Source organism: Phalacrocorax aristotelis, chromosome 12 (genome assembly GCF_949628215.1).
Source record: "Phalacrocorax aristotelis chromosome 12, bGulAri2.1, whole genome shotgun sequence".
NCBI lineage: Eukaryota > Metazoa > Chordata > Aves > Suliformes > Phalacrocoracidae > Phalacrocorax > Phalacrocorax aristotelis.
This window is the reverse complement of record NC_134287.1, coordinates 19,272,433-19,286,932: the sequence shown is the minus strand read 5'-3', so window position 1 is coordinate 19,286,932 and position 14,500 is coordinate 19,272,433. Positions and strand designations below refer to the sequence as shown.

Sequence of the window (14,500 nt, the reverse complement as noted above, 5' to 3'; positions counted from 1 at the left end):
ATCAAGTCTGGAGCCTGCTCGGTGCAGGAGAGGGATGCGGGAGCCATCCTCGCCTCCCTGGGTCCCTCTGAGGCAGGGGGTTCACCCGGCTGGCCCGCCGCTGGCCCGGGGGAGCTGCAGGTGGGTCGGCGGGGGGGACAGAGGCAGCCGCTGGCTCTGCGATGTGCGATGCGATGTGCGCTCGCATCCCCGCGCTGCCCCGGGTGACGGAGCGGGCTCTGGTGCCAGGGCTCCGGGCCGCCCCCGGCTCACCTCGCTGAGCATCCTCCCTACCCAGCCCGGGGCAGGTAACGGGGAAAGCCCCGTCGCCAGGAGGATGGGATGCAGGGACGGAGGAATGGAGGGATGGAGGGACGGAGGGAGGCGACCGCTGCGCCCCCGCGGAGCCAGCGCGGCGGGGAGGGGGCGCGGGGGCGGCGTGCCAATGGCTGCGCTGCCCCCTCCTCTGCCCCCTCCCCGCCCGACCCTCCACCTCCTCCTCCTCCTCCTCCTCCTCCTCCTCCTCCTCCTCCTCCTCCTCCTCCTCCACCTCCTCCTCGGGAGGCGACCCGGCTCCGCGCCCGGCGCAGCCCTCCGCCGCCGGCTCCGCGCTGGGAGCCAGCAGGTCTCCGGGAAGCGCGGAGGGTGGAGGGGGGGTAATGCCGGAATGCCCGGACCGCGGGGCCAAGGCGGCCCCCATCCATCATAAAATCTCCTTCTCCATCTTAGACATCCTGGATCCCCAGAAATTCAGCAGGAGACGCGAAGCGGCCGCGGGGAGCTGGGGCAGCGCCCCCCGCTCGGGAGAGCGGGAGAAAAGTTTGGGAAGAGTTGAAGTAGGAAAGGACGCTGCAGCTCCCGGCAGCGGGAGGAATAAACTAGAGGCACATGGTAGGAACGCGCTCGAGTTTCTGCGGCCGGCGCTGGCGGGGCGAGCAGGTGGAGGCGCCGGCGGAGGGGGACCCCCGGCCCCCGAACTGCGCTCCCGGCGCGGGGCTCCCGCAGGAGGGTGGAACGGGCAGGGCCGGGGAAAGGGGGAGCTGGAGCCGTATTTTAAGTCTGGATCTTGCAAAGGGAAAAGTTCTCGGCCTGTGTCTCCGTCCCCACCCTCCTCCGCCGCGGCTCCCGCCGTGCGGAGCGTCCTCCGCCGCCCCAGGAGGACGGGGCGGCCCGGGGGTCTCGCCGCCCCATCCCGGCCCCGAGCGAGGGGCCGCGGTTCTTGCCAGGGCACGGCACGGGGTGGGTTCCCCCCCCCCCGTCCCGCAGCAGGGCGGCCCCCGGGGCTCCCCTTTCCCCGGGGCGGGCGGTGGTCCCCGAGCCCCCGGCCGGGCTGGGTGATCGCTCCGCCCGGCCCCGCCGGAGGATGCCTGAGCTCCCCCTGATCGATATCCTATTACCGACTCCCGCCTATCTCCTGCCCGCAGCTTGCAGGTGCCCACTTCAAACCTCCTTCCCCCGGCCTGATCCTAATATTGTTCGATTAAAACTTACCTTTAATAGATGACATCTATCGATCCGGCCCTCGCAAATCTGAAACTCCATTAGCGCGGGGATGGGGAGGGGGGGAGGGGATTTATTTCGCCTCAGAAGGGGACTTTAATAACTTCTTTTTTTTTTTTTTAATTGGTAAGTAATCCATACGGGACCCCCCCCCGCCCCCGCCCGCCGCAGGTGCGATGGCACGGCGGGGAGCGCGGAGGTGCCGTCGCACGGCCGGCGGGGTTATTTTTTTCCTATTTTCCCGCCCCCTTTATTTTTATTTTAACGATCGCCCTTATTTTATCGCGTTCGGGGGCGTCGGGGAGGAAGAGCCGGGTTCGGCGGGGGCGGCTCGGGGCGGGAGGAGGGCTCGCGGCCGCCCCCCTGACGAGGCCGCCATCTCCCCTCAGATGCGCACTCCCCGGCGGAGAGCGGCGCCGAGGCAGCGGGGCACGAGCGCGGCGAGGAGGAGGACGGCACCGGGGCCGGCAGCCATCCCGCCGCCCGCCCGCCCGGTGCGGAGGAGCCGGGCTCGCCGCGGGGCGCCCGGCGGCGGCGGGCCGAGGCGGGGTGCGGCAAGCCGCGGCGGGCGCGGACGGCTTTCACCTACGAGCAGCTGGTGGCCCTGGAGAACAAGTTCCGGGCCACGCGGTACCTGTCGGTGTGCGAGCGCCTCAGCCTGGCGCTCTCCCTCAGCCTCACCGAGACCCAGGTGAAGATCTGGTTCCAGAACCGACGCACCAAGTGGAAGAAGCAGCACCCGGGCGCCGACGGCGCGGCCCCCGCCGCTTCCCCCGCCGCGGCGGGCGGCAGCCCCAGCCCGCCAGGCCCCGGCGCGCTGCCCTTCCAGACTTTCCCTTCCTACGCCGCCGCCAACGTCCTGGTCCCGCCGGCCGCCGCCTTCCCGCTGGGCGGCGGCCCCTTCGCGCCCTTCCTCGGCCCCGCGTACCTCGGGCCCTTCTACGCCCCGCACCTGTGAGGCGGGCAGAGCCGCCGCCGGCGGGGCGAGGGGCTGCGAGGGGCGACGGGAGGCCCCCGGGAGCCGGACACGGGCCTCGGCCCTCCTCTCCGAGCGGGGCGCAACGCCTTCGCTTCTGGTGGTTGCATGGCGAGTTGAAGTGTAAGTTGATTTTTTTTTTAACCTAGTCGTCACAGCAGCATGTTTAAGGTACATACTTTGACAAAGAGAAAAAAACCCACTGTAACCACTGGATTTTATTAGCACGTTCGAGATGTAATTATAGGCGTCGGAGATGGGAAAAGTAACCCTCTTTACACATGCCTGACACTAATTCCCTCCAGATTCTTCTCCTAGTTCCTTTTTAAAACACTCCTCGTTGCCGTTTGGCTTGCCAGCACATGTCTGAAACCTCGAGAGCGCGGGAGCTGCGGCGCCTGGTACGACTGCTGTTACCCTGATGCTGCTGCGCGCGGCCGTTTCAAACCCCGGGGATGCTCGCCAGCGAAGACGTCCCCAGCATCTGCTTTTGCCCTGTTTGACCCAAGTTTTATTACCGTTTCTGACTTCTGAAAACCGCAAGCCGTGTACTTGGTACCTTACCTGGAAGAGAGTTTTTCTTTGTGTCTGAGAAGGTGTAGGAAATTGCCACTCCCTGTCATCAGGCGACGAGCAGGAAATCTGCCCGGTCAGTGGGAGAGCGTTCGGTTGCTGATGATGTACGTGGCCCTTCTGCCTTTCTTTTCAGCTCATCCCCAGTGACTTCAAAGCTTTTGGATGAGATGTCTAAAGATCATTCTTTTTGCAGAGAACAGTTGTTCCTGTAATAACGCAGCATTAGTGCCAAATGAGGCAGAAAACATAAATCAGAGAAAATGATTACATTATTCATTTCTTTAAAAATGGGGCATTTGTGGTAGAAGATAAGTAAAACGCAGAATTTCCAGCATGCCGAGACCTATTTTCCATAACAGAGAAACACATGCTTTTTGGTTTTTGCTTTTTGGAGCGTTTGTTAGAAAGGAAAATCACATTTCATCTTCATCGTTACAAGCACCGGAATGAAAAGGAATTTTAGCTGGGGGCTTCTCTGTCCCTGAACGGATGGGAAGTAATTGGTTTAAAAAAATCTGTCTCATGCAGTTTCACAAATTATTACAACACGCTGTTCAAGACTGTATCCCCTTGGTCTCTTATGAATGCTTTAAAGTACACGTTGGCTCTCCAACCAAAAAACTTAGCTCACAAATCCTATCTAGCTCTTGTGTTTGTCTAAATAAAAAGGTTTTTTTTAAAGTATTCCATGTTTAATTGTGTTTAATTGTACTCAGACGAAGAAGCATTTGCTTCGTGGGCTGCTTTGCCACTGGGTGTGGATCTGGAGAGTGCCCCGAGTCATGCAGCAGCGACTGCAGGTGGTACCCCACCGCCCCGGGCGGCTGCAAGGAGGGGCTTCGCAGGACACCCCTCTCTCCCAGGCATCACCTTCCCGGCTTCCAGCTTCGCACGGAGCCAAGGTGTGACACCGGCACGGCCAGGCTCAGGGAAGGCGGCTGCCCATACGCCGCCAGGCCGCTGGGCAGGCTCACTGGAATCGCCTGCAGTTGTCTCTGCACACCACAGAGGAGGCATTCGGCCTCTTCTCAATTATTTGCATAGCTATTAACAAAACACGAGGTTCCCCTCGGGCCATGATTTTGTAAGTCATAACTGCTGCATGAATGTATTTACTTGCAAGTTAATTAAAGTAACTTTTTAACTCTAATTTGACTTACGTTAGAGTTACAAAAGATGGGGTCATGACAACCGCTCAGCACACATTCAGAGCCGCCTTGTCTGGCTGCTGAATCAGCAGTGCCGGGTGTCTGAGCCGCCAGGACGCAACGCTGCTAACGGGCCGGCTGCCCCTTTGTAGCTGCCTGAAGTCAGCTCAGAGCTCAAGCCCCGCAGGAGGAGAAAGGCGTTCCAGCAGGCTCGCCTAGTCCATTTTCCCTGTCTCGAGTTAGGACAAACCAGACCTAAATCCTCTTGACCCGTTTGTGGCCTTCTACTGGTGACTGTCATCACTGTGCATGCGAAAACGGGTTCTTGGTTCTCTGGCTGTCACTAAGACATTACCAGAGCACGAAGTCGTTGGTCACCTGCAGCGTACTGAAAGCTCTGGTGGAAAAACAGACCCGTGCCCTGTCGTTTGTCATATGATTAGATCTTTTCCTTAAAAAGTGTAAATCGTAGCAAAAAACTGGGAAGGTTACAAATCAAACTAACACGAATAGTATAAATTGTTTCCTTCAAGATGCAGTTCTGCTGTTTGTGGACCTTTTTGAGACTCTCTGGTTTGCCTTTGGCAAAACTACGTGCGCTGTATAGGAAACCTGAACCCTTGGTTCCTACGCAAGAAACGCCAGCCTCTTTTCCACCCCTCCGTTCGGTCACTCCTATAGCCCTGGAGTCACAAAAGGTTTACGATTAATTCCAGAGAACATAACGACCACGGTTCCTGCTTTGCGTGACTTGCACCTCGTGCAGCATGGGAAAGGCGATGCACAGCAATGGCACTGCAGGCTTTGGGGCACTGATCCCAGGCCACCAAAGCTTTTCTGGCTAAACGCTTCCAAGCCCTTCGGACAGACCCTTCCCCTCCTGCTCTGCCGAGGGGGCGGCTCCTGGGGTGGGTGATCTTGGCTTCCAGTGAGGGATATGGCAACTGGCCACTTATTAGCGCTGTAATTCAAAACAGTCCTGGAAATAGCAATTGCTGTCAAACACCGCATTGTCCAGATTATGCATTTCGCACTGGTGACGCTTTTGGAAGTGCCCCACTGAGTATCCATTATCTCTAACAATTCTGAATACAGACTTGTGCAATATTTTCAAGCACAGACAAAAATTGACTTTACTTGCAGCTGAATATAGATGTTAAAGGGAATCACAAGTAAGTCCCATGTGTAAAAAGCAAAAAAAAAAAGCATCTATATTAAATTAAAAGATTTTAAATTCACATGCTCCGGAGAGAACAGGAAAGCTGGTAGCCTCCCCCTTCCCCACCATATCGTCCCTAATAACAGTGTCTGCAGGGAGCAGGCGTCGGCAGCTGGGTTTGAGGCTGCCCAAACCATGGTGACTTCTGGGTTGCGCAGCCCTCGGCAGAGCCGTGCTCATATCCTCTGCACTTCTATTCCAGAAGGTAAAACGGCAGCCAGGGCACGGGGCCCGAGACCTCCCCAACAGCAACAGCAAGCACTTGGTGCTTCACAGGACAGTGAGGAAGTGTAGGCTGTGCTTCAAGTGTAGAAAGGGAAAGCTCTTGGCTCATACAGTGTTCACCTCTGGACAAAAACCATAATTCTTTGGTACCTTCTCTCTGCGCAGGCAATATTTATCAGTGGTCCAAGAATCACAAAAGCACTTTGGAAATCAACTTCATTTAACCTGATAATGAAAGAAGTAGATGGGGGAATGCCAGGATATCACAGTTAGGGAAGTGTTAGAAATGGCAATTTAACCAGACTTTCAGACCTGTATTTAAAAAAAAAAGACAAACTCATGTAGTTGGGTTTGCAAAGTCTGAAGAATACACTGAACAATTAAACACACTGAGGAACAAAAGATAAAATATCTATTGAAATGGCAGTGAGCAAGCATTTTTCATGAAGAAAACCAATATGATTTGTTGTGTAATACATGACTGGAAAATTAAACTGAAGTCTATGTCCTCCCACCCCCCCTTCCTCCCTCCTACCCCCCATTATTTGCTAGGACATCTGTAATAAGCTATGTGCTATCTATACACAGGTTCCTGAGCTGAGGATAGAATCCCTTAGTTTTCAACTGGGGACTTTTTCCTTACTGGGATCAAGTAGGACCATTTAGAGAGAGGCAGGGATGGCCCAAGCCCAGGAGCAGACAGAGAGCTCAGAGGCCTCCCACTGCTCCCAGCTTCTGGCAGAACAGCTCCTTCAGAAGGAACGCACCCACTGATTCTTGTTGTCACTGCGGAACATGTAAGTCCCACCTCCTGATGGCAGCACAGGTTGTGTTTACATTGCGAGGTGTGTAGCAATGCCTTCTGGCAGATGCCCTCTTGGCCATCCACACCCACAAAGACTCACCCGTGCTGCGTGGGACGGCAGATGCACAGGAGATGCAAACGCGGAGGTTTGCTGCGGCTGTTCCCCATATCAGCTGCCCTGCGGGCTCCAGGTAGCGATCGCTGGACTAAACTAACTCCTTGTGCTTACGACTGGAGGGGCTGACTGGGAAGATGCGCAGCAGGAAATGTGCCAGGTGTTTCAGTATTAGTTACTGCGGGCTGGGTTCCAAACAGCAGTTTTCCTGTAGGATATGCACGCAGCAGACCGAGTCCCTTTTAAAGACACAGATATCCAATCCTCCGTTGTATTACAACAGGTATGTGCAAACCCAGTCTTGGTATACTCAGTCCCACAGCTAGAGTCTTGTTATTGTTCACCTCATTGCATAAAACACCCCAGATACTATCTTTGGCCACCTGCCCGCTCTATACCATGTTCACAAAAGCAATGAAAGTCAGGGTACCCATGTGTTTATCAAAGGCCTCACAAAATATAACAGCTGATCTATTAAATGCCTCATCAGCCCACTAAGTGGTCAGGTGACTCAGGAATGATTGAGAAGTGTTGCTGTGGTCCCACCGACCGGTCACAGACGAGATCAAAGTCTGATTTTCAGCAGCTTTACAGCTCACAGGCAGACTAGACGTCTAGCAAAATATTTGGTGGGTGAGATCCTCCTGAAGAAAAATTGATAATAGGGTTCTTGCATCACTGGACTTGGACACGACTTTTGTTTTCCAGTATGAGCCCATATCAGCTGAAGTCACCTTGAACAGATCTTTACGGCACTTTCTTGACACGGAAAACTCGTGTTCCAGGCCCTGTTTCTGGTAGAGTACTCAATACAAGCTTCTGGGAAGGTCACGATGCATGCAACTAATTTACAAGCTGCATGTCACAGGTTTGCTTTAGCCTCTTAGTTGGCACCTTTGCCATCTTATTCACACGAGCTGTTCTGTGGTTGCTGTGATTCGTGTAGCCTGTAGCAACACTACCTTTGCTTACTACTGTACCACAAATATTAAACTCAATTTCTCTTAGATTTTCCCCTTCAAACACTGAAGAGTTCCCAAGCTAGATTTTTTCCTCAAGTTGATAATCTAATTTTCTATGTTCTGTGTAATGCCACATGAAAAATGTAATTAAAAATGTGGCATTCCATGGGGCTTAGGCATGTTGTAACATTGCAGAGGGATTTCAGTTGTGTTCAGGATCCAGGCCCTTCCACTGAGAAGCTTCTGACATACTGAAATACCTTCAGAGATACCAGATCTATGTACAAGATCAACACAAACAGATGATTTTACTCCTTTCTACACACTTTCTGCTGACTTGTTATGGTAGCTTTGATCATGGAAGTTATTTTATTGCTATTGTTTAAAAAAAGAAGCCTTAAACATTCATTTTTTTAAAAAGAAGGGGAGAATACAGAGAGATAAATAGCCTTTGCAAAATATGAACCTTAAAAGATGTCAGGTTTGGTGGGTCTTTAAGCACCTGACATAATAAATTGAGAGTCATCTGAGTTGAAACCTTGTCCTCTCAGGTTAGGTCAGTTCTGTGATGATGTCCCAACATCCAATACCTTTGCTGACACCTCTTGTGTAGTGCTGGTGGACGGCCGTCAGACTGACAGCTTTTATCACTCAGCCCCTTCCGTTGAATGACACTGAGAGTCACAGGTATCGGCGAATTCAAGAAATGCGGCATTTCACTGAAATTACCACGGAAGAGCATTTTAGTTTGAAGAAATGATAAACAAGCCACAGAAAGCAAAGAACAGATTAAATGTTTTACTCGTTTATTCGTCCCTTCTAAGGAACAGCCGCGTGATAGTTTAGTAATAGGTAACTTCTGTCAAGATCTTTCTGCTTTCTGAAGATCCGACTTCCTGTTGGCAATATGCCAGTCATATTTCTGATATTTCAAGTTGTGTGATTTTTTGAAACAATAATTACAAAAGAAATTGTTTTAAAACAATGGATTTTAAAGCAAAGTCTTTTGTCCTAACATTATCAAGAAAGCCTGTAATTTTCTGAATTATCTGGTATTCTAGAAAATGTAAGGCTAGTTTAAAGTCGTGAACGGGGAAGTTCAGGAGCTGACAGCATGTCATCCTGAGGTAACAACAAGTGACAGGTGATGCGATAGGTTACCTCGCTAATCGTTCACTGCAGTGATGCCAAGTTAAAGTCTGACTTGGACGAGGAATTATGTAAGTAAGTTCTTCAGTTTCAGACTACAGTAGCCCCAAGCAGATGAGTGCTCACCATTTAGCAAGATTAGCCATCTTTGCTGCAGCAATGTCAAACACTTGAACAGCAGGGCCCGCGGGGATGTGCCATGGCGGAATTTTGAGAAGAGTTTCCCAGCTCCCGAGATAAAGTGTATCCAGATGTTCAGTGCTCAGTCCTGAGATTAACCAAATTGACAAGATATTTATTCTTATTACACAGTTAGACGTATTTATGTTCATTTTCTGTGTGCTCTCATGACAGTAATAGCTGCCATCTGGGTCGGATTTTGAAAGTCTGGAGAGCAGGTAAAGCAGTTCTCTTTTCCAGAAATCACTGTCCTGATAAAATCCAAGAATGAAGTCGACAGAAGTTAGGAAGCAGGTCTGCAGGATCAAAACCAAGATATATTTGTACAAAAAAGAAGCAAGCTCATACAGGAGGCACCTGAAAGCCTGAAATTCAAACTTAGTCTCCCTCCAATTTGTTTTGGATTTTATTTTACTACTGCTAATTTTTATGCTAAAAAATGCCATTTATCAGGGTTCTGTGGCTTCTCAGTCTCTTGCCAAATTTCTCCTCTCACAGATCTCACACTTGGATCACGTTGCTGCTGGAACTGCAGGTACACAACTGTCAGAGTTGCACGTCAGGACTTGAGAAGAATCTAAACCCAGTCACTAGTGAGCTGATGATATACAGCTCTTTTCATCTGTCTCAGTACATCTGAAAGTTGTTTCTCCCAAACACTCTCCTATTTGTGTCTTCTTGGTAGTGTGATGCCCAAGGAATGTGATTGATGCTCACCAGAACTGTGAGCATCACATAGATATAGAAAATATAGAAAAAGGCTCTTCCGTTTAATTAACTACAAGTTCAGGAAATAGAAGAGCTGATCATTTACCTTTAACTCCAGGCTTCACAGACAAGTAAAATGTCTCATCTCATTTGTGGAAGGCTCTGGGCATAGGCATCGATAAGCTGCAAAGGAAAAGAACTGAACATAAGTTCAAACATTGGAAACACAGAAGACAGTAACTTAAGCTATTTTGATTCTATAATTCAGTTACCCATGCTGTCATCTAACAAACAGAACATCACTGAAATCTTTGTGAAATAAGCCAACAAACAAATTGGGGAGGATAAGTATTAACTATAGCTCAAGGCTTATATTGCAGTAGGAATATCAGCTCTAAGGGTTGTTCATGGTGCTTTGAGCTGTGTTAACTAACGCCCACCCAATAGAACGGCACTATTTCGAGGGGGTTATGCTATGCTTTGCTAAACTATCTTGAAAGATACGAACTAAAAAAGAAATCTCTAACTGCACTTGAGAGGCAGTTATGGTTTGCATGCATTACAATTTGTTGCTCCTCTGTTTTGACACACTGCATTGTAACATATTCTAGCTGTGCTGCAGGAAAGACTAAAGTTCCTCATTCTGCAGGAAATGTCTTAATGTGTAATTCTGCTGTCAGTAAATAATGAGAATAACATGAATATGGGCCATGGAAAGTGATTTTTCTGTATAAGGCACTATCAAAAATCAGCATGAACTTCAGCTCTCGCTGATGAAAATGCAAGATGGAAGTGTACCAGTAGAAAATTCTTGAGATCACCCACCGACCCACTGGTATCTTATCACCAGAGTAATAAAGCACCTTCATCTTCTTGCATCTTGTCCAGAGGCATCTTTTCAAACAGGAGAGACATCTGCCACAGAGGATTCTCACCCCTGTGTAGGCTCAGTACAACGCCAGGTGCTTTCTGTCAGCGGCCAAACCAAGAAACGTTTATGGGCTGTGTCTCCCTGCATCCACACCTACACGTGTTTACCAGAGTCCCATCACTGCAGCCTGTTCTCTTGTCAGTCCCTGCTCAGATAACACAAACATCTGCAAGGTTGGCCTGCAGAGTACGTGACACCATCGCACTCGTCTCAGAAAAGTGTTTGGCGTGAAGAACCTGGACAGCGTCAGACCGGGACTGTAGGTTGAGTTCTCCAGGGCCATATGCTACCCGCTACGTTTGCCTTAAAACCTGCCTTTGCCTCAGAGAGGCATAATTTTTTTTGCTGAGTGGCAGCACAGTTTCAACATGAGGAGAAAGCGTGAAGACTACCCTTGTGGCTTTCCTAGGGATGAGAAGAAGGTTGGAACTGTCTTTCTGCCAGCACTGTAGACTTGTATGGGTTTAAGCTAATTATGAACTTACACCTTGAGCCTCATGACTTGGATGAACTCCATATCCAACCTGCTGACTGCCCTGGCTCTCACTCTAGGCTGAGGAACTCTTCCTCTGAGCTCAGTAAGAAACTCTCGTGCCATCACAGAATTGAACGCTTGGTGCCGCATGCCTGAATGTTGGCTATCGAGGCACTTCGGACACTTGCTGCAGCAGACCTAAGAGAGTGTCAAACTGAAGAAAGGGTACTGCAACCCTGCCACTGGTGCCTTCAGCAGCTCCCACAGCAGCTCCCTGGAGCGCACGAAGCTTGTGCAGCCATACCGACTTAGGAGGCCACAACTGTAATTCCCTCATATTGGCCCTACCCCTAAATAACCACAATAAGTGGGATGCAATTCCTCAGTCTCTTCACGTGCTTAATTCCCAATGACTTCAATGAGCATTTCTGCCAGAGACAGAGCTGCAGAATTAATCCTAACAACCGGCATGACTTAACTTGTTCCTTCTTATAACTTTATGGTTTACTTACATGTCAAATTGTATTTTCTGGATAAGCGGAATGAATATAATAACCCTCTTTCCTCAAGTAGGTCAAATTTTCTTTTCTGAGGGGCAAATTACTGTAAAATATGAACATTTCATGTCTTCTGTTTTTCATATTTTGGTTACTGTCATGTGGAGTCTTTCAGGTATCTACAGGTAACTAAACAGTGCACATGAAGCTTCTGTTTTCCTTTTTTAAACCACAGGAAGTACCACACCAGGCTGAGAGCAGCTGCCTCAGGTTCTATGGTAACAGCTTCCACTGTGCACAATGTGAACAATTTAAAACTCCAACTTGATAGCATTTAAAGAAGAAAAGTGAATGTTTTCTGCGTCTTGATTATAAGTGCCATAAATAAAGGAGGAAAGAAAGTGAGCCACAACAGGACTACGCTGACCCTGCATAGAACTGCGATCAAGCTTACAGTAAGTAGGGGTTGGAAGTCACTCTCTCTCGAGTGTTGAATAGCTACATTCCAGTTGAGAGTTATTTCATACTCGTAACTTTTTAATCTCAGAAACAGTCCACAACAGCATTAAAAAATACATTTACATGTGGCACCTATACATTCCATATTATGTCTATATCTGAGCATACAAGCCTTTTATCTTCTTCTTTCAGGCCTTGCAGAATCCAAAAGAAAGCAGCCCATTCTTGCTTGAGGGTTATTTCTTTGTTTGATTTTGAAACTCTGCATTTTAGACACAAATCTTCAATGTTTACTTGGGTACGTGATCGCCGTTTTCCCGGGAGTGAGGCTGGATGCCTGCCTCCTGAAATCACCTCCTGGGGCAGGATGGCCCCAGCTCCACGTGGCACAGCCTCAATGCAAGATTCAGCAATTGATCTTGGCTGCCTTTCGTTTGCATTCTTTAATTTTTCAAATGTATATTTTCCTCATACAATGTGTGCTATTTAACCCTTTGGACAGATCTGTCCTTTCTACATTTTTGTGCTTCCTCTGAAAAATGTATGGCTGGATGAATCTAAAGTAATTGGAAGTGTCCTTGAGAAAAACAGCATTTAAAGGCAGGCAAAAGGCTGCTTTTGAGCTGAGTCTATGAAAGATAAAAAGAGTGTAGCTCCCAATCTTATTTTTGTGGCTAAATAGGTAGAAAGCATCATTAGCATGACTTTGGCAAACTGATAAGCTATCTCCTGTGCTAATGAAATACCAAAGTAAAAAAAACCAAAAGAAACACCAAGCCAGGTGGCTTAAACCTGCATTTCTTACCCAGGAAAATCCCATCAATCTCACAGATTGCAAATCCTGGCCCCTGTCTATCCAGGCTATTAAAGACATGTCAGTGTACAACAAACAAAATTATGGTTTTTTTTTCCTTACACCAGCGATGAACCGGGACCAAGTATAATACTCAAAACAGATGGGCTATTTTCAGCCTTAAAATTTTAGGTTTTTCACAAAAAAAATATACCTTTAACTAGAATTAAAGGGATTTCAATAGCTCCTAGATAATGACTGCTTCTGGACTTAAGAAACTTGACACACTACAACCATGTAGTCATTCATCAGACATGACTGTGAAATGTGTTTTGCAGTTTTGCACCTAAGGCACGACATTTTGGTGCTTTATGCATTCAGCTTTGGCAGCTGATGTAGGGCACTATTCACTTGCAGAGTTAGGCTAGTAAGAGACATAAATCTATTAGCAAATTGAGCCTTACTGTATGTATATTTATAAAAAGCACAGTATCATCTGTTCTACTCCCAACCCTCGCTGCATCAAGCTGACTGCACACTGGGAAAATGTTCTCTGAGGGCATTGTTCTGCAAATGCATAAGCAATGCTGCTCCCTGACAGCCGAGGTTTGAACAATTTGGTTAGAAGATATGATATAAGAACCAGGAATATTTTCAAACATAGGGTCGCTTTAGCAGGGGGAAGATATGCAAATTCTCTGTACTGGCAACCTGGGATATCATGGGTTTTTTGTGGGGGAAAAAATGAACTCTTTTCCTGCATTGATAAACCTGTCAGGACAATTTATGAACAAAAAGCAAGAGGCACCTAGCAGTCATCACTGCTAAGACTGAGTCTTTTTGAGTTTTTTTTTTCCTCCTAGTGAGGTGGGTAAGATAAAAAGGAAAATGTTCTCAATGTTCTTTTTTTGGATTACAACTAGCAGGTATGTATAAAACACATCACACAGTTCCTTGTAAACTTCCAGACTTTCTGGTCACAAAATGCTCTGCAAGTGTAATTTAACCTGGGGAAAGGTCAGGGTTGCTAGTTACAGCCTGCCCCTGCCCACCTGCTGGCTCCCAGCTGAAAGCTCCCTGCCAGAGCATGCCGGGCCCTCCTGCAGCAGACCCCCTGCCCCACACACCTCCCTCCCTCCGAAGGCAGCAGGGTGTGAAGACCAGGGCTCCGTCAATGCCAGCGGAGAGCAGCAGCCAGTTCCTGGCACAGTACCATGCTGGAGGAGCTGTGGAGGAAGTCGGCGCATTTTACACGTAGGCAGGGAACCGTAAGGAATTCATCAGCAAACAGTGAATCCCTATTATTTTTTGTAAGCCACAGACTATCAAGTATGAGAAGATAAGGAATAAGCTCACGTACAGCTCTTGTGAAGCAAAAGAACAGGACTGTCTTCCACTATCCTCTCAGGAGCACTTCTAAAAATACCAGGGCCGTAAAGACCTGCAGACACCACTACTCATGCAGGCAGGCCACGGGATGGCGAGCAGCAGCCACCACCGGCCAAGAGTTACCACAATCATCCTACAAACCTTCCACTTCCATCAATTTCTTCCCAATCCCTATAAAAATTTTTCTGTGCTCGTCCTTTTCTACTAGCTTCCCAGACGGGGGACAAGCGTGCCCAACGGCTGACGGGTACTATGGAGGAGCCGGCTGAGCGGTGACGCCCGGCCGGAAGGCGCTCGGCCCGGCCCTCGGACCTCGTAGGGTGGTGATGGGGAATTCTATGCCTGCAAAAAATTGTCCCGGAGGCCCAGCTCGGTGGGGCGGAGCGGAGGCCGGCGGGGGCCTGAGGGAAGGGG

At 49.3% G+C, this 14,500-nt stretch overlaps 1 protein-coding gene and 1 long non-coding RNA gene across 2 annotated transcripts; one reads left to right on the top strand and one right to left on the bottom strand.

Annotated features, from left to right (window-relative positions):
- The first annotated feature begins 553 nt into the window (after nt 1-553).
- NKX1-2 (NK1 homeobox 2) lies at nt 554-3,708 on the top strand. The gene is made up of 2 exons (XM_075107551.1): nt 554-870; nt 1,869-3,708. The coding sequence occupies exons 1-2, from the start codon at nt 639-641 to the stop codon at nt 2,435-2,437; spliced, it is 801 nt and encodes a 266-aa protein (XP_074963652.1). The 5' UTR covers nt 554-638; the 3' UTR covers nt 2,438-3,708.
- Nucleotides 3,709-5,345: 1,637 nt separating this feature from the next.
- On the bottom strand, nt 5,346-14,469 carry LOC142063650 (uncharacterized). The gene is made up of 4 exons (XR_012662819.1): nt 14,058-14,469; nt 9,649-9,725; nt 8,781-8,922; nt 5,346-8,224 (listed from the first exon to the last, which is right to left on the bottom strand). It is a non-coding gene; the product is annotated as an uncharacterized LOC142063650 (long non-coding RNA).
- Between the last annotated feature and the right edge of the window lie 31 nt (nt 14,470-14,500).